Raw genomic sequence first — 23170 nt, 5'->3', positions numbered from 1 at the left:
GACATAAGCATTCCAGCTTAAAAATACAACATATTCTGCACATATCATATGTGCCACTTCTACGGAATTTATATAACTACTAAAAAGTGACAGCAATAAACTACTAATAATGCTACCAAATGTTACACTATGCAGACGTTAGGTCTTCACCGATGACGTTTCACTTACTTTGGTTAGTTGCCAGGAGAGAACAGTTTGGCCAATTCAGCTATTGTTTATTTTACTCCAACACACAAAGACATTTGGGAACATTTATCCTCCAATGGTCTTATGATGATGAAATTGGAAAACCAGTAGAAAGAGACAAATAACATCAGAACAAAAGTAACTTAGTGCTTATGCACACTACTTGTTCATCTTATATGGAGCAAGGTTTGATGTTTCACAAAACAGTCTTTATTTGTTTACATTCAGTTAAACTTGGTTTATATATATATATATATATATATATATATATAAATTAATAAACCACTGAATGCAGCAGTGATGTGAAGCATACTGCAACTGGACTCTCTAGAGTCCTGGAGTGATAAATCATGCCCCTCTACCTGGCAATCCCATGCACAGTTGTACAATTCAGGATGAGGCTCTTGCAAGGAGACCAGCAATCTTCTGACTGCATTTCATCAAGTGTGAAGTTTGGCGTAAAGGGAATGGTATTTATCAGAAGTCTTGCTCTGCTCCTTACTTCCAGTGAAAATAACTCTTACTGTTTCAGCATCTGAAGACAATTTTATTCTTCTGACTTTATGAGAACAGTTTGGGAATGGCCCTTTTCTGTCCCAACATGATTGAGCACCAATGCACAAATCAAGTTCCATAAAAATGTGGAATAAGCAGTTTAGTGAGGAAATACTTGACTGGCCTCAACCCAAGGGAACACCTTTGGAATGAATGACAACAGAATCTCTGGGCATGGTCTTTTTGGCCATCATAATTGCCAACAGAGTTTTTTAAAAATGCAATTGCTGAACCTTAAAGACAGCCTAGATGAGTTAAACCTGTCATTACTGCAAAAAGTAAATGATTGTAATCATTAACAGCTATTTTAGATAGAGATAGTCTTAAATAGAACCTGTTTGATATCTTGAAGTAGGCTAAAGGATCTACAAATTGCAACTCACTGCAGTCTGATATAAAGAAATGCAAGAACAGGTTATTAACAAAGTCACTAATATGACAAAGTATGGAAAGGTCTACAAATCCAGTTTCTGTATATAGCTCCTTTACATAGCATGTACTGTACATATCAGGCATGATTAATTGAAAGTGTTGGTATTTACTGTAATTAGAAGATAAAAACCAGGCGGGAAATCATGCAGTGTGGAAGGGGTGTAGCAAGGGCTGCAGAGTTTTATTACATTTCCTAAAGAGGAGAACATGATGTCATGAACATGTGTCTCATCTACTGTACAGAACCTGTTTCCTGGCCAGACAGCTGAGCCAAGCATCGGGAGTTTATGTTCTCATAATTTCTCCAGAAAAGGTTTGAGTCCTCCCACTTGCCCTCATACAAGGTGTTTTCTTTTCTCACTCAGTCACACAAACACTTCACAATATCTGTGACCAAAACTGTAAAACCACAGAGGGTAAACAGTTTGTTTTGTTTTATTTTTTTAATAAAATGAATCCTGTTAAAAACAAAGCAGGAATTCATAGCTGGATAGTAAGACACCCAACATACATAATTAAACCATTATCTCCATTTAGTACAAAAATATGTTACATAAAGTGAGTCTTTACAAAACAAATAATTTAATGTAATGATGGAAACATTAAAGAAAATAATTGAGAAAACACCAACTGCTGACTTTGCGCACAAACTTACTGCAAGTTATTAAAATATACACATAATTAAATATAGTATTTAAATCAAAACAATAGTCCATTAGATAAGCTTTGTACCAAATCCCGTTCCCAACTGACAACATTTTGAAAGTCCTGAAGAGGTTTTTGTACATTTTAGCTCTTCACACTGAATACTCCACCATCAGATTTGTTCAAGATTGCCATCACAACAGCCCCTGTGTGTTACTTTTTGCTACATCTGCACCATGGCAACAAACCCAGGTATTTCAACATATCGTCAGCAAATAAAAATTTAATACCAAGCAGCTAAATGTCAAGCTAACCTATCAGATCTATGTTTTGTTTTTATTTTTTGTACTATTCTGTGACATTTGAAATAATAAAATAAAAAAATTTGCATAAGATCAAACAGTGTCTTAGAATAACAGATCATTTGGCATTAAACTGCAAACAGAGAGAAGACAAGAAAAAAAAGCCTTGTAGTTTAGTTTATTCAGTGACTATCATAAAGCTTTAGATAACTAGCTGAGCTTCAGATTAGACAGTTTAGGCCACAGCTATACTTCTGCAGTATTTGATTTGTCTTTTTTTTTTTTAAAAGATTGGCATCTGCTTCCCGGAAAAAGTCAGAGCATGGCTACAGAAAGGTAAGGGTCTCTAAGTTAGACACCTGTCAAAGTACTACGTATCTGCCTTACACTTAAATAGAATAAGAAAATGTATTCTTATAAAATAATGCTTCAGCATTTCTTTCCTAGCTGCTTGACACTGTACTGAAAAATATCATCTCCAGCTAATCCAAACACCCACATAATGTTTGGATACATTGAAAAATCCTTCTGCTTATGCTTAGCAAATTAGAGGTGTCATCCTTAGCACATAAATTCATCAGCGTTATGAAATTTGTCCCAGTGCTATTCAACTGACACAATAGCAATCTAATAAAAATGTACTTAATTTCATGCCGCACTATATAGATGCTTCATCTGTTTTGATAAAAGTTCACTAACGTCAGAATGCTAAATGTCACAGTGAATCCAGTCTAAAATGATTTCTCAATAAATTAAATGATAATTATTTGAACTGAATTAAATAAGGAATTCAACTTTAATCTAAAAATCATTAAGTATGAAAAAAAATTATCAGTGACTTCACAGGTGAAGTAAAGTGAATGTAAAAAGTGCACATACTTTGATTGAAATCCAAGTTAAAGTAATCATTTTAAAACCTCTATCTATTAAAGTGACATGTTTCATGTCATGTTCAATAAAAAAACAAATACTTTTAGAGGGAAATAATACAAATAAAAAGTCGCAATTACTCAGATTTCTTAAATGTGAACACTCTTAGATGAATCTGTATTTTATCATATTTTGAAAAGGGCCATGGATAACAAATGTCTTCATTATTTATGAAATGTCTGAATGCAGATTGGAAAAATATTACTTAGCAAATAGCATGGTGACAAACTCCAACAAAATAAGAGTAAATGTTTTTGAATCAAAAGGTGAAACTTAGGATATGGACACTTACAAAACAAAGTGTTTTTTGATATTTCCTGTCTTGTATTTTTCCCCAAAAGAATATCTGGACATCTCATATTACAGTTGTAAAACATTTTTAAAAAGTGTTTTTTTATGCTTTCGTTTTTCACAGAACGAAAGCATAAAACCCACTATTTTAACAAGGGTGTGATCACTTTTAAGGACCAACGTGCCCTATCCTGATGCAGTAGAACACTTTAAATTTTACACCATTCATTCTAACAAACTCACACTTGACACTTACACATATGTGTTACCTCAGTGAAATACCAGGAGTTGATGTTCTAATTGAAATAATTACTTTTAGAAATGCCAACATACCCTGCAAAAAAAAAAAAAAAAGCAAAAAGTCCAATTATTTTTCACAAAACCTGAAGGAAAATATCTCAGTTGATTAAAAGTACATATTTGGATATTTTTGAAATGACTGCCATATTAAACTGAGTTTTAAAAATTACATTGATATTTAATGTTAATTCTTGGTGGCAGGTCTTCTGTAAGTTTCTCTGGTGTAACACAACTAAATTGACTGAACTGTTTGGTGCCAGAGCTTTGTAGAACTTGATGATACACTGAAGAGGTGATTAAGCCTTTAGAGTTACATGTTTTGGAGTAGAGACACATCAAAAACATGCAGAATGTTTACCTTTAATGACTGGAATTTCACTCTAGCTATTTTTTGCATGCTATAAATGTGTCAAGTTCCGGTATGAAACATTCCGTGATTTGCAACTCTATGCACCAGAAGTAAATATGATGGATATTTTCTGTTCTTGAGTTACAGCAGTATGTCAGGAACAGTGCTTTGCAGTTCCTTTGGGCACCAGGGAAATACAAATATTTATTTCATTAAAGGCTGCGTCTCTGTTTCTCTGCATCAAGTTTGAAAGGGTTAGTGTTTATATAGTTGCTTTGTCTTGTTACATAACATGCAGATAGGTTGCCTTGCTGTCCACTCCGATTACATTTTTGGCGATGCATCTGTAAAATCCTGTGTCCCTATGTGTCGGGTTTTGTATCACCAATGAACCCTGAGGACTCAGGTAGAGGTTGCCATAAATATGAGGCTGACCCATTACACTCAGTTGTGTCAGGTCTGGTGTTTCCCAACTAACTGTTGCTCGCGGGGTGGCTATGGCCATGCAGGGCAGCTCCACAGCAACACCGCCTCTAGTGTAGGTGACAGGGGAGGGACCGATTGTGATGCGTGGAGGGTAGGCGATGACAATGACAGGAACTGTCGTGACTGAGACTGAGGAAGAGTCATGACTGGAAAATCTGCAGATGTAGCTGCCTCGATCAAACACAGAAACCTGTTTGATTATTAGTGTTCCATCTTCTTGCACCACATAATGCCCTAGATCACCACTTTCACCTCTGGATAGTATCTTGCCACTAGGCATTGTCCATGAAACAGAGCCCCTGGTTGTAGAGGCAGGACAATGCAGTCGGAGAGTCTCTCCATTAACGGTGCTCACTAGAGGGGCGGTGCTGGTGCTTACTGTGGGTTTGGAGACTGAGCCAGACGATGGTGAAGAGTTTATAGAGTGAGACCTGTCTGGCACACCAAGGCCCCTCTGTGAATGCTGCAGAAGCGATACTGTCCTTGTGGGTAAAGACTGAGTTGCATCTAAATTTTCCTTCTGCTGTATATTTTCCACTTCTCTGCCTTGTTGGGATCTCACATCCACCACTGGTTCTGACACTTCAAGCTGGACCCGCATTAAAGTGTCACCTCTTTCAGTTTTTGCAACACAAACCAAATTTCCACCGTCACTCACACGTACATCTTGAAACTCCAAAGAGCCGTTCCGATGCACAGTGAGTCGGCTGCCGTAGTAAGGAGCCGGCAGCATGCCATTTCCAGGCAGAAGCCAGACCAAACGAATTGGAGGATGACCTTGGTATGGGCATGGCAAAGTGACAGCCTGTCCTTTAACTGCTTGGTGCTTTGCTATTTTTCCCCCACCCAGATGTGTGTCTGAATTACTACTTGAAGAAACACTATTTCTTCTGTTATCATTACCTCCCCCTGCATGACTGTTCCTGTTGAAAACATGTCCTCTTTGAGTGCTTGTACCAGCTCCATTACCTGACAAACTACCACTAATACTTTGGCCATTTGTTGAAATACGAGTTAACCTGCTGTTGTCTCTGCTGGTAATAGCATCATTACTTTTCTTTCCTGCAATGACTTCATTATTATTCATCTCAGGATTTCTTTCAGTACTTTCTCCTCTATCTATGCTTTGGCTGTGATCTACATTACCACTTCTACTCTTAATGCTAGGTGTGTTTCTATTTAATCCAGTACTGTCTATCTTAATGCCTGTATTCTGTGCCTCATTTGCCCCAGCCATTATCCCAGTATTACCCCGTCGTGTTGAAAATCCTCCAACAGGACTTTTAAACTCATGTTGGCTGTAGCTTCTTAGCATAGGATTCGAGCCACTGAATACGGAGTTGAGATTGGTATTAGGAACTATGTTTACTGTTCTACTATGGTTATCACTATAGCTGTTATTGCTTCTGCTTTTGCTTGCAGTTACAACATTAGATCCAAGATTGATTTTTCTTGCAGTAATGACTCTGTGATTGCCATCAGATTTCTTTACACTCCAACCTTGTCCTTTTTCCACCTGTGCTATAACTCCAGAGCTAGAAGTCTCCACTTCCAAGGTCACCACCATGCTCCTTATCCCAGCTGAGTTGCTTGCTCGACAAGTGTAATTTCCAGAGTCAATCTTTTGGGTGGAACGCACTTCCAGGGTTCCATCGGAAATGACCACAACTCGCTGAGAAGAGAGGCCTGATCCCAAGTTCTGCGGTATAATAATGAATGATGGAGAAAACCAGGTAACTGTTGGGGCAGGATCTCCTGTGGTCCTGCAGGGAATTGTAGCAGTTTCTCCCTGCTGCACTTTGATGAAATTGTGGCCTCTGTCATTAGTGAACTTTGGTGGGGTCGTCTTCATGGCCTTCACTATGACCTGAAAAAATTTATGTCTTACAATCACATTTATATCAACAAAGACAACTTTGTAATAACAATCAAGTGATGAAGTCATTTTTCTGCAGAATAAATAGTGTTACATACCTTCATGGAATCTTGGCCTGCCTGGTTCTCTGCGTAGCAGATATACTCGCCTTCATCTCCTTCACCAACTGCTGGAATCAGTAATGTCCCATTGTCAAAAACAGTATGTTGCCGTCTTTGACCCCTATTGTCCTCTTGAAATAGCTCACTCTTCACAGTGGTTCCATTTGGTAACTTCCAATGCACAGCTGGAAGAGGCAATCCAGAGGCCTGGCAGTCTACCTGTATGAAATCCATAAGTATATTTTTCCACATCATTACTGGATTCAATAACACTGTATGTTAAATAACTGGATGTTTTCTGTTTATCTAATCGGCTATCAACTAAATTGCTCTTAAAGGATCTTTCTAGGAGCTCATAACTACCTCTATTGAAATATAGGGCACCACATTTTCATAATCATATAAAATCTCATTTATTGCGTTAAATATTTAAGACCTCAGTGAAAAATAATCTCATGAAAGTTTATGTGTGCATTACTGTCCCCTTAAGGCAGCTGTCTGTGATTCACAGAAGCCAGTTATATAACATGTCCAGTTTTCATTTCTTTAAATAAGAAAATCTTTAGTCTTCAGATTCAGCCCTATTTTCATCTCATGATGTACAGTCTCTGTAAGATATTTTTTTAGAACTTTATAAATGATCACCAGTCATATGTAACAATGACCTAATATGCTGAGACACATTTTTGTTCATTAGTCCAAAAAATACACAGAAGTTCAACTGAAACAAAGAAAAGTATAATACTTATTTTTTCATTACATAAAAGATAATGATCTATGGCTTTAGTTTTACCTTTAGAGGTTTTCCAAATGACACCATCTGATTGATTGACTGTTTTGGGTCAATCCTGGGAGACTGAGTAACCACAGACACACGCAGAATTCGATAATCATCAGCAACCTTGTTGCGTGCAATACACAGGTAGTCTCCACTGTCCTTCTCCGTTACTGCCCGCACTGACAGCGTGCCATTAGGATGCACCTTTACACGTTGGTCAAAACTTAAAGTCAAACACAAACAAAAGGCCAGAAAGTTATTTTATATACAAGCTACATTGAAAGAATTAACAAAGATTTGATCACACACTTAGCAAATGTACCTGTAGTGCATGTCCACAAGCTTTCTGGTGGGGGTCCTCCATAGAATGGTTGGGGGAGGGTTTCCACTTACAGAGCAGTAAAGATTCAAAGTCCCCTCATAGTTAACAGTAGTAGCAGAGGGTGATGTAGAGACAATGTGGGCTTTAGTGAAGGGGGAGACAGGCTGAGGCTGCAAAACAGTTGAGATTTTTCCACTAGTATGGAAAGAAGAAGCAACTCTTGTGCTGTTTCCTCTGGGTGATACTTTGGTGTTATTTGTTGGCACCGTAGAAGGTGAGAAAACAGAGAAGGGATTTGCTTTTTTGATGTCAGGAAAGTGTGATGGGTAAGGTTTTACAGTTTTATTGATTTCGAGAGATGAGCTAGAGGAAGAGTTAAAAGGGCTTGAGCTGATCGACAAGTTCTTAGATCTGTCAGAGGGATTTACAGGAGAGAATTTACTTGGACTGAATGCAGTTGAGGTTTGGCTTGGGATTACCGATGTTCTGACTTTGTTGAAAAAAGATGAATTGGATGTTTTTTTGGCTTTTGCTTCCCCATCTATAACCGCTATTGTCACTGTCCTCTTAGTAGTCCCTACAGCATTACTAGCAGTACACTCATAATTCCCTGTATCCTTTGACCCCACATTGCGAATATGGAGTGTCCCATTTGACAGGACAAAGAGATTTCCATTAAGAAACTGAGATGGTCGAACAAGCGTCCCATCTGGAATTTGCCAACGCAGAATTGGTGTTGGGGCCCCTCGGGCAGAGCAGTGAGCATAAACAGGCCAACCTACAGAGAAAAGCAGGTGTTCCTCCCTGGGTTGCTGAATAACCGGGGGGAGCAAGGACACATGGAGACGCACTGAGGCGCTGGCTGCACCAGCTGAGTTGGATGCCACACATCGATAGACTCCTTGGTCAGTGGGTAATGTTACCGAGATGTGAAGGGTCCCATTTGTGTCCATATGGATTCGATTAGAAAAGGTGCCAGAGGAGGTTAAGGTAGAACGATTAGGCAGAACCCAGGAAAGCAAAGGGGCTGGAACGCCATCTGCTTGGCACTCCAGGTGAACCTGGCCACCCTGATGAATGGTAACTTCCTTGTAAGGCATCAGCTGCATATGAGGCGGGCGTGTCCAGATTTCTAGTGTGGTGAGCAACCTGTAAGAAAGAAGAAGAAGAGACACATACACAATACAGAAACGTTAACATACACATTCTACACTTCTGCACTCTCTAAATGTGCACTGGATTCTGGGAAGTATCTAAAGATATAAATGTTTATTTGACTCAGTGAGGAAAAAGTAAAAGCTGATTCATGACCTCATATAGATAGAGTTGTGTTTGCTGGATGAATATAAATCAGTTTCTCATTATGTTTGCAGTAACAAATAATGAATATAGTTTATTTCAAAAACATCCCATTCCTTTGAATTGTTGTCACCTTATCACTACAAATTTTTATTTATTGCACTGGGTTTTTGTGTAATAGGCCAATACAAATTAGTGTATAATTGTGAAGCAAAGGGAAATGCTGCGTGTTTTCAAAGTCTATTTTTAAAAATGGTCTGAAAAGTGTGGCATGCTTTTGTTTTCAGCCCATCTGAGTTAATACTTTGTACAGTGACCAGTCATTGTAATTACAACTGCAAGTCATCTGGGTTAAATGTGGTTTTGCACATTTAAGAATTTTCCTAATTCTTCTTCACAAAATAGCTCAAGATCAGTCAAACCAGACAATCCGTGAACAGCTATGTTTAAGTTATTCCACAAATTCTCAAACGGAATACGTTTCTGTGGAGCTTTCTACAGGAATACGGTCCAAGTGAATTGGAATAATGAGTTATTTTGGATTAATTTTAACAACTATTGTTTTTGTGTGAATTTCTGGTGTGTTCCTCTGTTCTCATGACACTGTTTGTTCATTTATGTAACAAAGTTAAAATATATTTATAATAAGAATAAATAATGCAAAGACTTCTGAAAGTAATTGGTAGCAATAGAGTTTATTTTGTGGTGTCTGAGTAAAAGACGTTACACATAAATGTACAAAACAACATGGTTTTTAGATATTATTTTTAATAAATGTTGAAAACTGCAGTTTCCCTCCCACATTAAAATGATTTATTACTTTGTGTTGTTCTATTGTACAAAATCTCAAGTTGTAACATGACAACATGTAAAAAAGTTTAAGGAGCCTTAACCACTGTTGGAGGGACTGTTGCACTGTTGCTATTTTTTTCTCTTACCATATGCCTCGGTGAATAAAACTGATTATAATGTATGTTGTGTTCTAAATGGTATGCTATCCAGACAAGCTCATCAGTATTCATTTCTAAAATCAGCATTCCCACCTGTCACGGCCCAGCAAGCTGCTCGCACTGCAGATATATGTTCCTCTGTCCTGTACCTGTACATTCTGGATAACAAGGGTGCCATTTGGCAAGACCTCAAAACGCTGAGCCCTGGAGTGGATTGACATCACCGCTCCTGAAAGAAAGGCAAAGGGGTGAGGCAGTAAGGCAGAAAGAGAAAACAGTAATGAGAAGGCAGGGGTGGGAAGAACAGAGACAAATTTGGGAAAAAGTTCCAGAGCGAGAAAGGAGAAATATGGGCACAATGAATGGCACAGCTTGAAGTGAAGTCAGTGATGCAGTGCAGAAAATGTTCCATTACTTGCTTGCAGTGTTTTTCCCACATGGCAAGCCAGAGAAAAGCCTATTATGTGCTTGCTAGTGTATAATGTTTGGTGTTAATGGATTTTTTTTTTTACATCACAGTAAAATAAGTTCTTATTTGCTCTGCCATACCAAAACTTGTTGCAGGCTTAAGCAATCAGAAAAGTTTCTATCAAAGAGTGAAATTGTGATATTTTATGTTTTTTTCTTTATAACAGAATTAAATAATATGCCTTGTCTCTAGTTTTAAAACTTCTCCAAGGAATGGAGCATATTTATGTCTGAGTACATGTCCTCTGTTTGGTGTGTACCTGTAGCAACCTTAGTCCATGTGATTGAAGGTTTTGGCTCTCCCTGAGCTTCACACACCAGGTTTACAGTGCTGCCTGCCGGTACTGACATGGTGCGAATGTGAGGGTCTGCGATCCTTGGCCTAGATCTAACAACTGGAATCTGTGCAGTGGATAATTAAGACAAGTTAATCAAATAAATAAAACTTCCAAGCACCAAAATAACACTGTAACACTGGAAATATAGTATGAGTTCACCGGAATTTTGTGGGTCTTGTATGTCAATAAACAATATACAATTCTGTTGCAATGCTACTACACAACTGACAGGTTACAAAGACAAGGATTTGTTATAGACAGACAGATGACAAAAATAAAAACATCTAATGGAAAAAATCAAAGCCTTGTCGATGTCAGAGATTAAAGGATAAAGTCTGGTTTTACATAATCAAAAAGCTACAGTAGGTAAACTTAGAGGCAAACATTGGCAACTTCCCCAAAATAAAAAGAGCTGCAGCATTTCCTCTCAAGGTGTGTCTTTGTGTCTGCTAAATGTCAGTGTGTGCACAGGTGGTAGAGATGCAGTTCAGCTATGTAAAGTCCTATGTTGGTAATTTAGGCCTTTGCTTTTACCTTTGCTTTGAACTTGATTATGGTGGATATTAATTGAAAGCTCAAGCTACAACCTTTAAAGCGATCGAGTTATACAGGGATTTTTTTTACTGCCTGATTGCTTTTTGTTGATGTTTATGGGCCAAAGATGGAGCAAAGATGAGGAGAGGAGCTGCAGCTTTGAACTTTTATACAACAGACGCATTTAATGAACATAATTGTGTGAGTACTATCAAGTAGAAAATAATACCATGCATTTTGCAGTACACATTATAAATATATACTCCAAAACCTTCCATTAATACATCACATATAAAATCAATATCTGGGAACAACTAATTGTACAGTCAGTAAATTCATTTCAATTTCTTTGTGGTCTTTGAAAGATTTAATTTTAGTTTGATAGACAGCAGACTTCTGGCTATTAATTAAGGATTAAGTATCTAAATCCCATAAGACCGAGCTTTAAAAAACATTATGTTTGTTGACTGCAGACTTTTTTGCCATGTGTTTTTTGTCTCTTCAGATCAGTATGAGGTTTAAAAATCGGTCAAATAAGGGGGTAGTGATGAACCTCATTTGGATTTTATCAGACGGTCATATGGGGACAAATTAGATTGTTTTTTGATTTGTTGTGCATTCCAGCTAAGTTTTTGCCCTCAAGGGTTTTCACAGTTGGATATTTTGTGTGTGGGGGTGTGCGGGGGCCAGGGGGTGAGGGGGGGGTATTTTTTTTTTCTGGGTCAACACTCTTAAAGAACTGACTTTTAGTTTGTGTTTTACATTTAAGAACTACATAGTTTATTACAATATGCATTTAAAGAATTACTAATCAAATGAAAAACTCAATAATGAAGCAATAAGAAATGTGGAAAGATTTGGAATAATTTAACAAATGAACAAAAGATAGAGGTTAGGATATTTGATGTTATTCTTCTCCTGTTATGTAATTTGTGTTTATCCTCCATGACCATGCCTGATACAACCATAAAACAAAAGGAGAAAGCAAATATTACAATATTTTGAAAAAGCACCATGAACTTGCCCCAAAAGTAGTTAACATTTTGTCTAATAACAAATTTCTGAAACAGATCAAGATAAAATAATGTGGAAAAAATAATAAATGTATTTCAAAATGTTTATATAAATAAAATGACATAAATTGTATTTTCTGCCCCTCTGGGACTATGCTGGGACTACTTTTAAGCGCAATTACAGTGGCAAGTCTCGGTTAATATCTTCAACTGGTTTGCACATTTAAAGTCAAAAACTCTTGCCCATTCTTGCAGAATGATGCAGAGCTCTGCAGCTCCAACGAGGGTAACAAAGACCGTGGGGCTGTTTCTTTGAAATCCTTTCACTGTTTGGCTTGTGTGAATAGGTGAATAGCCATGGCTAGATAGCTTTGCAGATCTGTCACACACTTACCATTTTTGGATAATGGAAAGTGTGTGACACTTTCCACATGTCACAGTGGGACTGTGATATGTTTGTAATATAACCCTGCTTTAAACGTTTCTACATTATCTCTGAGCTGCCTGGTTAGTTTTTCTACTTCATAGTGCCATATGTTCACCGGTATTCTCAATGTATAATTTACTTCCAATTCATATTTTTTAATCCATAAAATAAAATCCTGATCAAGTACATAATTGTTTATAGTTGTAATATGACAATTCAAGTGAAGCAAGAAAACTTACCGTTGGAGAAGCAGGAAGTGACGGGGAAGGCTGATGAAAACTGCTTCTGTGTGAATCTGGAATAGTGTTAGCTCCATGGTTCTTCCAGGCAGTAGGTGATTGACTCCTGTTTTGACCATTCGCAGGGTGGTCAACCTGGCCAGTTGCTTTAGTGTTTCTTGTTATTGCTTTGGTACTTATCAATTCCATTGTGGTGGTAGTGGAAAAAAAAGTTTTAACTGTAGATTGTTTTGTGGTAGATGGAGGTGTTGTGGTCAGAATACTTTCTGTTGTGGATGGAAGAGTGGTTTTAGAATCAGTGGATGTGGTAGAAAAAGAGGAAATGGACACTTTAGGGATGGCATTTATTGAAACTGGAGAACTACTTTTGCTGGTAGAAGGATTAGAAGTGGTGCTTAGCCTTGTAATTATTGGCCTGAATGTAGTGTCGGAGGTCAAAGTTGAAGAGATAGTAGAGGAAGTAGTTGGCAAAGTGATTGTAGAAGTCATTGAGGTGGACAGAGCTGAAGTCTGACTGGGAGTGCTGAATATTGGAATGATAATGGGGGTTGAAATAGACATGGTGGGACTTATTATAGCAGCCGTGGTTGTTGTGGGGAGTGTGTCCTCATTAGTTGTAGAGGCTGGTGTACTTTTAGTGCTGCTAAAATAACTAGTTCTCTTGGGAGCAGCCGGAGAAGTAGTTATGATTTGTGCTGCACTGGTGGTGGTTAAAGATGCAATGGGGACTGAGGAAGCAGTGAGAGAATGAGTGATTGAAAAGTGGGACTCACCCAAAACATTCATCTCTAACTCCTTGCTGTGTTTGCTCGGGGGTCTCTCAGCATGTTTGCCTAAGGTTGTTTGTGTTGCTGTATGAGCCCATGCAGCATGTGTAAATGTTCTGTTATCGGGTTCTGGCACATGTGGCTCTGAAATGATAATGGTAGCATGAGTGGGGGCTGGTGTGCTGTTAAAAGTAGACTCCTCAGGTATTTGTTTCTTGCCTGAATGAATCATCATGTCTGTGTATGTGTGTGGGGTTGTAGAGGAGGGACTGAGTGGAGGTGATTCAAATTTTGAAATAGTAATAAAATGAGGGTCGGAAACAGTTGGGGACACAGGAGTCACAGTCACACCATTTATAATAGTTCTAACATTGTTTCCCAGTGTCAGCATAATAGGTGGAAATGTGGTAGTTGATAAGGGCAGCAACTTTGTGATTTTATCTGGACTTGAGTTAAGTGTCTCTGCTTGGTTTACTGAGTTTATCGGGTCGGAGTGAGGATAGGGTGAGGGTACAGGCTGAATCTTTGGCCTGTTAATTCGCCTACGTTGTCCAATCTTCCTGCGGGTGTCCCAGGGTCTTCGAGGTCGGGAGTTTGGAATTGCATTTGGGAAAAGTCCCTGTAAAGGATTCTGTGGCCTGGTCCTATTAGAGCTTAGATTTGGTACTTTCTCATCCAACACAATTGATTGCAGAGCTATTCCATTTGCCCCTGATAATGAAGTAAGTATGACAAGCTCTGTTTCTGTCACTGGGTTTACTGTTGTTACTGTTTGTTTGTTTTCTTTATCTGTCTGTGTTTTTATGTCAATTTCTAGATTCACATGTGGCTGCTCAGTCACATTATATATCTCTGCAATGATTTGTGTTGCTTGTATTATCTGTACATCCTTATCAGGAGGTTGAATGGGTTGTGGTTGTTCTTCTTTTACAATAGCATCATCAACTGAAGAACCTTCAGATTCTGTTTTCTCCTGTAAGTCATGAGATATACTTCTGTCTTTATTGTCACCCTTTTCTCCTTGTCTAATTTCTTCATCTTTTTCTTCAAATATAGGTTCAGTTGTTGTTTTTTCTTCTGCATTTGCTTGACTATGACTTGACTTGGTGCTGTTGGTGGTCTTTTGACGAATCTTTGCCAAGAGATCAGCCCATTTCTGAGGGTCTATCCTGTGTTTCTTTGTGGTTACTCTGGGTCTGTTCTGAAAGCGGTGTTTCTTCTGCTTAATTGGTGAAATAGATCCTCCAATCCTTTTTAGATGTCCCTCTCTAACACGACCATATCTTTGTGACTTATTAATTAGATATTGTCTGTTTGGGTGCTGTTGGAGAGATGTTGGATATCTCCTTTTACCAGTGGAGGTTTTCTCATCCTCTTCATTTTCTTCATCTCCTGATCCTTCATCAATCTGCCCAAAAATGGTGACTGGTATCTTTGTTGACCTGCCAGCAGCTGATTGAGGTCCTCTGGGTAATGAAGTCTCAAGGGCAGAAATATGTTGTGCTTTCAATATCAGCTGCATTGACATGGTGTCACTACCATACTGGTTGACAGCAATGCAGCGGTAATATCCTGTATCCTTCAGAGTTGATGTAAGTAAAGACAAACTTCCATTTGAATATACTTTCAATCCACCTGATACAGCTAATCCTTGCCACACAACATTTCCATCTGGCAAAATCCAACTTGCCAAAGGTTCTGGTGAACCAGATATCCTGCAGGGCAGAGTGACAGCATCTTTAATGGTTCCAGTGACCGGGGGTCCACTTAGCTCACCTGTATATGGAAAGGCAGACTCTTGTACTGCCAGACGTAATTGAAGGACATCGAAATCTCTTCCAGCTCTGGCAACACAATGGTAAAGCCCTCCATCAGAGAGCTGTACTCTTTGTACTAGTAGGCCTGAGGCTGATAGCTGGAACCTTCCATCTAAACTGCTGGAAGGATTATTGAGTTTAGATCCATCTGGAAGAATCCATTGCACACTGGGATTACTAGAACTAAGAACAGGACAAGATAGCTGTATGTTCCTGCCTGCTATTCCTACTGCTGTAACTGCTGTGTTAGTGTGATTAGTTAAAATCATTACCCATGGGTGAGAAGTAGGGGAAGACAGTGAGGGATTAAAAGTTGGATCAGGATGAGCAGAAACTCTTGTTGAGTAGATAAGTTGGACTTTATGACTGTTAGACTGTGCTCTGTCAAGCTGAATACTAATTGCTGATTGTAGTAACCATTCTGGTCTGGCTTTGACAGAGGCTTTGATCCCAGTGTGATAATATCCATATGTCTCTGGTGCCTGTCTGTAGCGGTAGGCCAATGCCGGAGCTTTACTTAACATGATCTCCCTCTCAAGGCGAGCTGCAGTTTCACTGTAGTAAGCCAAAATCCTCCAAAGTTTCTCATAGCTTTGTCCTAGAATAGGGCAGTCAAGGGAGAGAGACAAAGCGAGCGGGAGAGGAGAAGAGGAACTCCAGGAGAGATCTGGAGGAGGAGCAATGTCTGGGGAATTGGTAGAGTGAGTAATTTTACAACTTAGATCAATGTTGTATCCTTGTTGGTCAGAAAGACCCAGAGTGACATTGCCTAAAGGCTCTCTGAACTTCTCACTTGGTTGGATTTTGCTATGGTCTGATTCCAAAGGTGTTTCTTTTCCAGGAAAGCTGATGATCGGTGACATGCAATGTAGAGTCGTCTGATCAAGCAAATTCTGGCCCTGAAGAGACAGGGGTGAGGCACAAACTGGACACTGAGGACCACCAGGACATTTCAATAAGCCTAATGACAGAGAGTGAAAGAGAGCAAGAGAAAGAGAGAGAGAGAGAGAGAATGTTGTCAAAGCAAATCTCTCATATTAATAGATATATTCTTTTGTTGCCATTGTATTTAAATATAATGAAATGTGACGCTTTAGTAATTTGCACATATTTTTTTGAAAATTAAGTCATTGATTAGTCACACCAGTTTATTTCAAGCATTCATTACCTCTTTTTGTTTCTTGCTAATTTACTGTGGTTGTTTCATCTCGCGAATCACAATGCATCACTTTTTAATCACAGCACAATCATTACCCTATATATCAGCTGCCACACATCAGCACTGTCATCATGTATTAGTCATGGCAGGTTAAGCCTGGCATATCAATGGCACACATTTCATGGTTCAGCTTTCTTTCACATTTTAATAAAGCCAACAAGACAGACTGCAAAAATAAGGTAGTGCCAAACAAGGATGTATGTGTGACAAAACGATGGTCAAGGGCATCTGTGTAAATTAGATCTGTCAAAAAGTAGGTTTACCCACATCTAATGGATTGGTCACAAATTTTTAGCCAGTTAAAAAAGCCTTTTCTAATCTACAGTTTGTCTATTCAAAGATACAGCAATAAATAGGATACAATAAAGGACGATAAGAAGAGGTATAGAGAAAGAAAATATTTTTTTCCTAGACTTAGCAGTCACCTGGGTGAGCAAGACTCCATGAGAGAAACCAATTCATTCTACAGTCACAGCTCCAAGGATTAGCCTGCAGGACCAGAGTCTCCAGCAGAGGTGCCGTTGTCACACTCTTTTCAGGCAGGATAGTTAGACTATTGTTGGAAAGGTCTAGATGTCTGAAAAAAAAGACACTGGCTCAAACATTGTGAAAGAACAAATTAGTTAAGTCTCCATAATCATTAACTTTCTGTGCATATATGATTATGTTCCTTCTTTTATTTGATTGTGCAAATAAAATCCAGCATGCAAATGTTCACATTTTTTCATGTAATTGATGAGGAATTGTCTCAAGCACCACCAGGGCTGTGAACTGTTACACATTTTTGTTGTCAAATCTCACCTCAAAGTAGAAAAATAATATGTATTCAGGATGGACAGCGTGCACAGAGCGTGAGGGTGCAGCTGATGCAGCCTGTTGCCTTGTAGACGAAGCAGCCTGAGGCTAGGCAGCTGGAGCAGAGCCCGGGGGTGGATGTGTTGGAGCAGGTTGTGATCCAAGTAAAGCCGCAGCAGTGATGTCAGGCCAGAGAAGGTCAAAGATGAAGAGATCTCTCTCAGCTTGTTATAGCTCAACTTGAGTATCTGCAATGGGAGGAAGAAAAAAGGGGTGAAGTGAGGAGTACAAATTAGAAAAACAGACATCAAGGCTGATTGAAAAAGCAAGTCTTATGCAAGGGATCTAAGTGTTTCAGTGGCAGCCACTTGCTTGGAAATTGAATTTAGAACAATTATGAAACAGCATAAGGATTTGAATAATAACTCTTCTTGGAATTTATGAAGATTTTAGAACATAAGGTATTTCTTACAGCTCTCCATTTCCCAGTTTAAATCTAAAAAACAGTCCACAGCACACAATATGCTATGAACATAGGACAGAAGCAGGGAGAACTAAAAGGATTATTTTTGCTCTGGTGGGGTGCATTGCTCCAATGCAGTTAAGCTTTTGATCCAGAATATCACACTGTAGGAAATCTATTAAAATTTAATACACATATGAAGCATTTACCCCACTTTTATGCATACAAAATTATTATTATTATTATTAATTATTGTTGTTGTTGTTGTTCCTCTGCCCTCCAGGGAAGCTACTTAGCTGGAACACTTCCAGCTGCTGACAGATTTAGCACGTGACAATGTCAGCACATGGAAATATGGGTCCTATTATCCCAGTAAGGAAAATATATCAGCATCTGTCTCGAAGATGAAGGGTACAATTGCCTGTGTAATATCAGTTCCCCCAAGGACTCCAAACGCTGCCCTAAGGTTGCTGCTAAAGTGTCCAGCATGTTTCTTGTCACTGAAAGGGCAAGGAATCATGATACATAAATTATGCATTAGTTTGAAAGAAATTAGAAATAAATGGAGATAGGAAAATGGAATCTTGTGGACTGTTGCAGCCTTTTGACAAACATCTCAAATATTGTTAATCCCTTCCTAACTCAAGTTATCAAATGATAAGATCCTTTCTGACAAGGAGTTTGTGTTCATCTGTCATAGTCAGAGATCAATGAAGACTTTATCCTGCAAGTAGAGTGCAAATACAGTTTTGACAGCTTAACTTCCAGCAAATAAAAAAGAAATTGAAACAGACTTCTTTCATGAATGATTGAGCTCCTCCTTCTCTTTCTCCTAAGTTAAGTGTCATTATCCAGTCAGTGTTTAGCCAAATTGTATTTACACAGTATACAGCACAGAAGGGTAGCAAATCCCCACTGACCAGACATAAAAATAAGCAATAGGAAACTTGTTAAGGTGGCTACTGAAATAAATTTCTTAAGTGCTAGCTGCTGAGATGTTAATTCTGTCAGTTATTTTGTAGACATCGGTTACAATGCTACCAATTGCCTGCACATTTTACTGAAAAGTTGTTTTAAAAAAAACTATTAACAGAAAGGACTTTATATTGGCTGCTTCTTTGGGTACCATTTGGTACTGTATCTTGTTGCATTACCTGGAGTGATTTCATCTCTTTAAATACTCCATCTGGAAGATGTTGGAGGTTATTGCTGTGGAGCATCAGAAGCTCTACTCTCCTTAACCCAACCAGAGATTTGTCATGAAGTCTGCTGATACTATTAAACCTGCAAAAGCAAAAAGGCGTCATTGATATACTGAGGCATATGTATTTCCATATATATATATACAGTTAATAGTATTTAGTCAGCTTCTGTACCCTTGTTTCATTGAAAGTCTTGAATCACTCTTATCCTCACATCTCCCCTGAAGTCAGTTTACCAAGGGAAATGCAACAAACAACTAAATCACCGAACAACATAGCCTGCAGGCTTGTGGAGTTATTCAAACCTCTAACAATGAAATTATTTGGAGGGTTTGGAAGGCATTTTAAAAGGAGTCAGTATTCCTTAGGGCAGATCCAGAGTACACTGAAGGTACGCTGAAGTGAAAATATCTTCCTGTAATTATACTATTTCTGGTGTCTGGCACATAGAGTCTCCTTGCCAACAATATGTTGCTGCTATTCAGTCTAAAAAAACCCTTTGAGATACCTTTTAAAATATTGGAAAATTTTAGCTCAAGAATTCCTTTGTCCAGGAAAGTCTCATTGCAAGCAAAAAGTGAAGAAATCCCTCAAGAGTTACCTCTGGTTATGAGACCTTTTTCTAATTCTATTGCAGTACAAACTAAATTCAGGTCAGTTTATGTATATTGCGCCAATTCATAACAAATGTCGCCTCAAGGAACATTTGTTTACAAAAAAGTAAGTTCCATCACACATACATGCCACTTTAGCCTAGATATCAAATGGTACACTGAACTCAATTAATTATCCAAATTGGTTCAAACAATTCTCTATCTAAGGAAACCCAGCAGATTGAGTCACTAACTAGCAGCATTCACTGCTATTCACTCCTAAATAGGAACCACTTATCTTGGCATGTGTTATGCATATCTTACGACTACTAAAAGATTTTATATTGCATTATAGTTTGGAAAAATCTACACTGTATTCTACTGCATGAGAATATGACCATTGTGTTGGAGAGAATTCTAATAATTAAAAACTAAACTGTGCGTTCACATACCCTAAATTAATCCGTCTTGTATGCGCAGGCAGGCCAGGTGGGATGATGAGCAGTGATCGGAAGGTGCAGTGAACTTCATTGGCCTGGTAGCAGTTACAGCTCCTGGGGCAGGACTGGCCGCTGGACATCTCAAGTGTGAGCACCAGAAGTGCCAGCAATGCCAATAGTGCAGACCCAGTCTGATGCATCTTCACCCACAGGGAGAGAAGCTAAACTGAGATTATCACCGCCAACATGAAATAGGATGTCAAGTATAATGTAGACAGACAAGTGCACCGCAACCTGCAGTTCAGATGGGAATCATTGTGTACTAGACACACACTCACATTTAAAAAGTTCAACACTTTACAACAACAAAAAATCAAAAAGTGATTTATTGCTGTGCATCACACAATATATATATATATATATATATTTTTTTTTAAGCTAAACATGGTAGTTGTTATATTAAAATTAAAATATGATAACTGGGAAAATATTTGCAGATGTACAACACAATAAATTCCATGAGTAAAAATGTTAACTTTTAAGTATGAAACCCTTAATCTTTCGTCTTCCCCCGTTACACCGTACCCCTTTAACATTTGGAGTCTGGGCAAGATTTACATAGGAAGTTACCAGGAAAGTTAACTTGTAATAATGAAATTTATTTTAAAAAATGAAATGTCATTTGAAGGAGAAGCTTTCAATTTACCCGTCAATATACATTTAAACCCTAAATGCTGGTCATGAGCTTTGGATGGTGACCAAAATGATGATGATGATGATGCTAGATAGAGTTCATTTTAATGTCAGTCACTTACAGAAGGAGAATGAGACACAATAAGTCACAGAAACTTCGCTGCGCTTTCTTATCTAATCACACACAAGCGCTGAAATTTACACCACTTCAACGTAAACTGAACACATAACTGAGACTTTTCGTCTTGTTCAAATCTTACAGACATGTTTTTAGAATATGTTATTAATCCAAAGTGATAAAAAAAAAAAAAACATACCTTAAACTTTTCTGGTCCGGAGGCATAAATTATTGTAAGGAATTATTCATTTTCTACATCAAATGATGATTTCAATCCATCCGTATACTTCGGCAAAGTAATCCTCACTTTTCCACCTTCATTCATCCATTTGTCACCACAGTGTTCGCAAAGAATGCGGGGGGAAATCCTGCAAGTAAGCACTTTTTAAAACTTAAAAATTCCCACAAAACCACTCCTACCAAAATCAAGCAGGTCTTCTTGTATGTCCCGGAAGGAGAAAAAGAGCGCTGCACACGCGGCAGGCGGACAGCAATCGCGTCTGGTCCCTGCGTGCACGCGTTTATGTGGGGAACAATGAGTGTGTATTTGATCTTGGAAAGTGGGACAGGACAGCAAGTGAAGAGAAAGACGCTCAGGCAGAGGGGTCTATCCGAAGAGGGGCGGAAACTATGAAGTAATAAGTCACTGTGCTGCAAGCTGCTTCTTCTGCTGTACAGAAATTACATTTTTTAAATAAACTTTTTTAAAAATTATAATCAAATACAAATATTATATCTTATTATTCTGAGTAAAAAAGGGATATAATTTCTTATTTTGGTGAAAGTTTTAGCTCCCACTTGCCTCTCTGTTGCTGATAGTGACAGAGAGGCGATTTGGACAGCCACCAGGGTTCACCAGGGTGTTCCTCTAGAGGTGACAAGTTGCCAGCCTTTCATGGGGAAACACAGAAACACACAATTTTTTCCTAGCCTTAAGAGAGAAATAGAGAAACTGTTTCTCTCTGAATATGACCTCACAGTCAGGTTTATGGACTGTGGGAGCTGGAGTTCCAGAAGAAAATCCACATGAAAGGAGGCTGAACATGCAAACTTGATGCAGAAAGAGCAAGCTTAGATTCAAATCCTAGACTTCCTAGCTGCAAAGCAGCAGTGCTACCAGCTGTTCTGTTGTTCAGACTTTATTATCCTTTTTTTTTTTACTTTGAACACTTGATCCATGTAGGTACATTGGCCTATTAATTGAGTGGCTTGAAAAATATGCTGGTCTAATTAACATTTATCATTTTAATTTTGGTGTTCGATAACTGAATCTTCTGGATTAGGAGCCAATATCGCTGACAATATCTCATGCAATGATGCAACATTCTCAGATATGCAGATCGGGACTTCTTATGGGGGAAACCAGAAATAGGCCGATGCTCCTCAGCTGTTGTCTCCTGTAAGCAACCCCAAACACTCCCTCTCCCACCCCCACTGTGTTGGAAGGCTTGTGACAGAGTGTGATTGATTCTAGACAGGAGCAGCTTTCCAAGACAATGTAGTGAGATGTTTTAGTTCACTTTATTTCCATCATCTGGTCATAGCATTCTTCTTTTGTATATTTAGTAGCAAAAGTCTTCAACTATTCTTATGCAGCAGCTACATCAAAGAACTGCAGCTTTAGGCATGAGAATAAGGTCACCCAAATGAAAAGTTTAAAATTTCCTCATCAGTTGCCTCAGAAATGAATGGCTACATTAATCATGTATGACTGTCAATAGCCTGCAGCTCGGCAGTCGACAAATGAACATCTGCAGACGTCTTAGCAAATGTGATTGGATGTTTTACAGTCACCAGCAACATTCTCTCTGATATTTTTCAGTACATGATCCAATCTTTGCCACCTTATCACCCTTGTCTCTTCAGGCAGCACTGTTCTGTGAACAGTTATCAGAGCTGAACTCATCCCCCATAGCTGTATTACTGCTCGGGTTCACTTCATTACATTGCTCAATGTTATCGAAACATGGTGGACTGTAATAGATGAATTGCTGCTGGTCTGACTGGAAACAAGTAAGGAATGATGACATAATGTAATATCAATGGCTCATTGGGGAAGATGAATGAATGACTGAATGAAATGAAAAGGCATATTTTGACATATTGATGCCTTTCCCTTGTAAAACAATATACAGCTTTAAATAAATGTTATCGAGTCTATAAATGAATAAATGACATTCTTGCTTACAGACATTTAAAGCCAAACATTTTAAAGTTATTTTTAGTATATAATTAATAAAAA

At 38.4% G+C, this 23170-nt stretch overlaps 1 protein-coding gene across 2 annotated transcripts; it reads right to left on the bottom strand.

Annotated features, from left to right (window-relative positions):
• Positions 1-1319: 1319 nt before the first annotated feature.
• On the bottom strand, positions 1320-21509 carry LOC116723239 (immunoglobulin superfamily member 10-like). Of its 2 annotated transcripts, none has more exons than XM_032567995.1 (12): positions 21128-21509; positions 20130-20343; positions 19037-19166; positions 17426-17667; positions 17050-17201; positions 12822-16366; positions 10531-10672; positions 9896-10031; positions 7554-8702; positions 7247-7454; positions 6451-6672; positions 1320-6343 (listed from the first exon to the last, which is right to left on the bottom strand). In XM_032567995.1, exons 2-12 carry the CDS (start codon positions 20315-20317, stop codon positions 4274-4276), a joined length of 8184 nt encoding a protein of 2727 aa, XP_032423886.1. In that variant the 5' UTR covers positions 20318-20343; positions 21128-21509; the 3' UTR covers positions 1320-4273. The 2 variants fall into 2 exon arrangements, with proteins under 2 accessions (XP_032423886.1, XP_032423885.1); XM_032567994.1 differs by having other exon boundaries at positions 20130-20317.
• Between the last annotated feature and the right edge of the window lie 1661 nt (positions 21510-23170).

Source organism: Xiphophorus hellerii, chromosome 7 (assembly GCF_003331165.1).
Source record: "Xiphophorus hellerii strain 12219 chromosome 7, Xiphophorus_hellerii-4.1, whole genome shotgun sequence".
In the NCBI taxonomy this organism is placed as follows: domain Eukaryota; kingdom Metazoa; phylum Chordata; class Actinopteri; order Cyprinodontiformes; family Poeciliidae; genus Xiphophorus; species Xiphophorus hellerii.
Note: the sequence above shows the minus strand (reverse complement) of the source record. Positions and strands in the feature narration are given on the sequence as shown.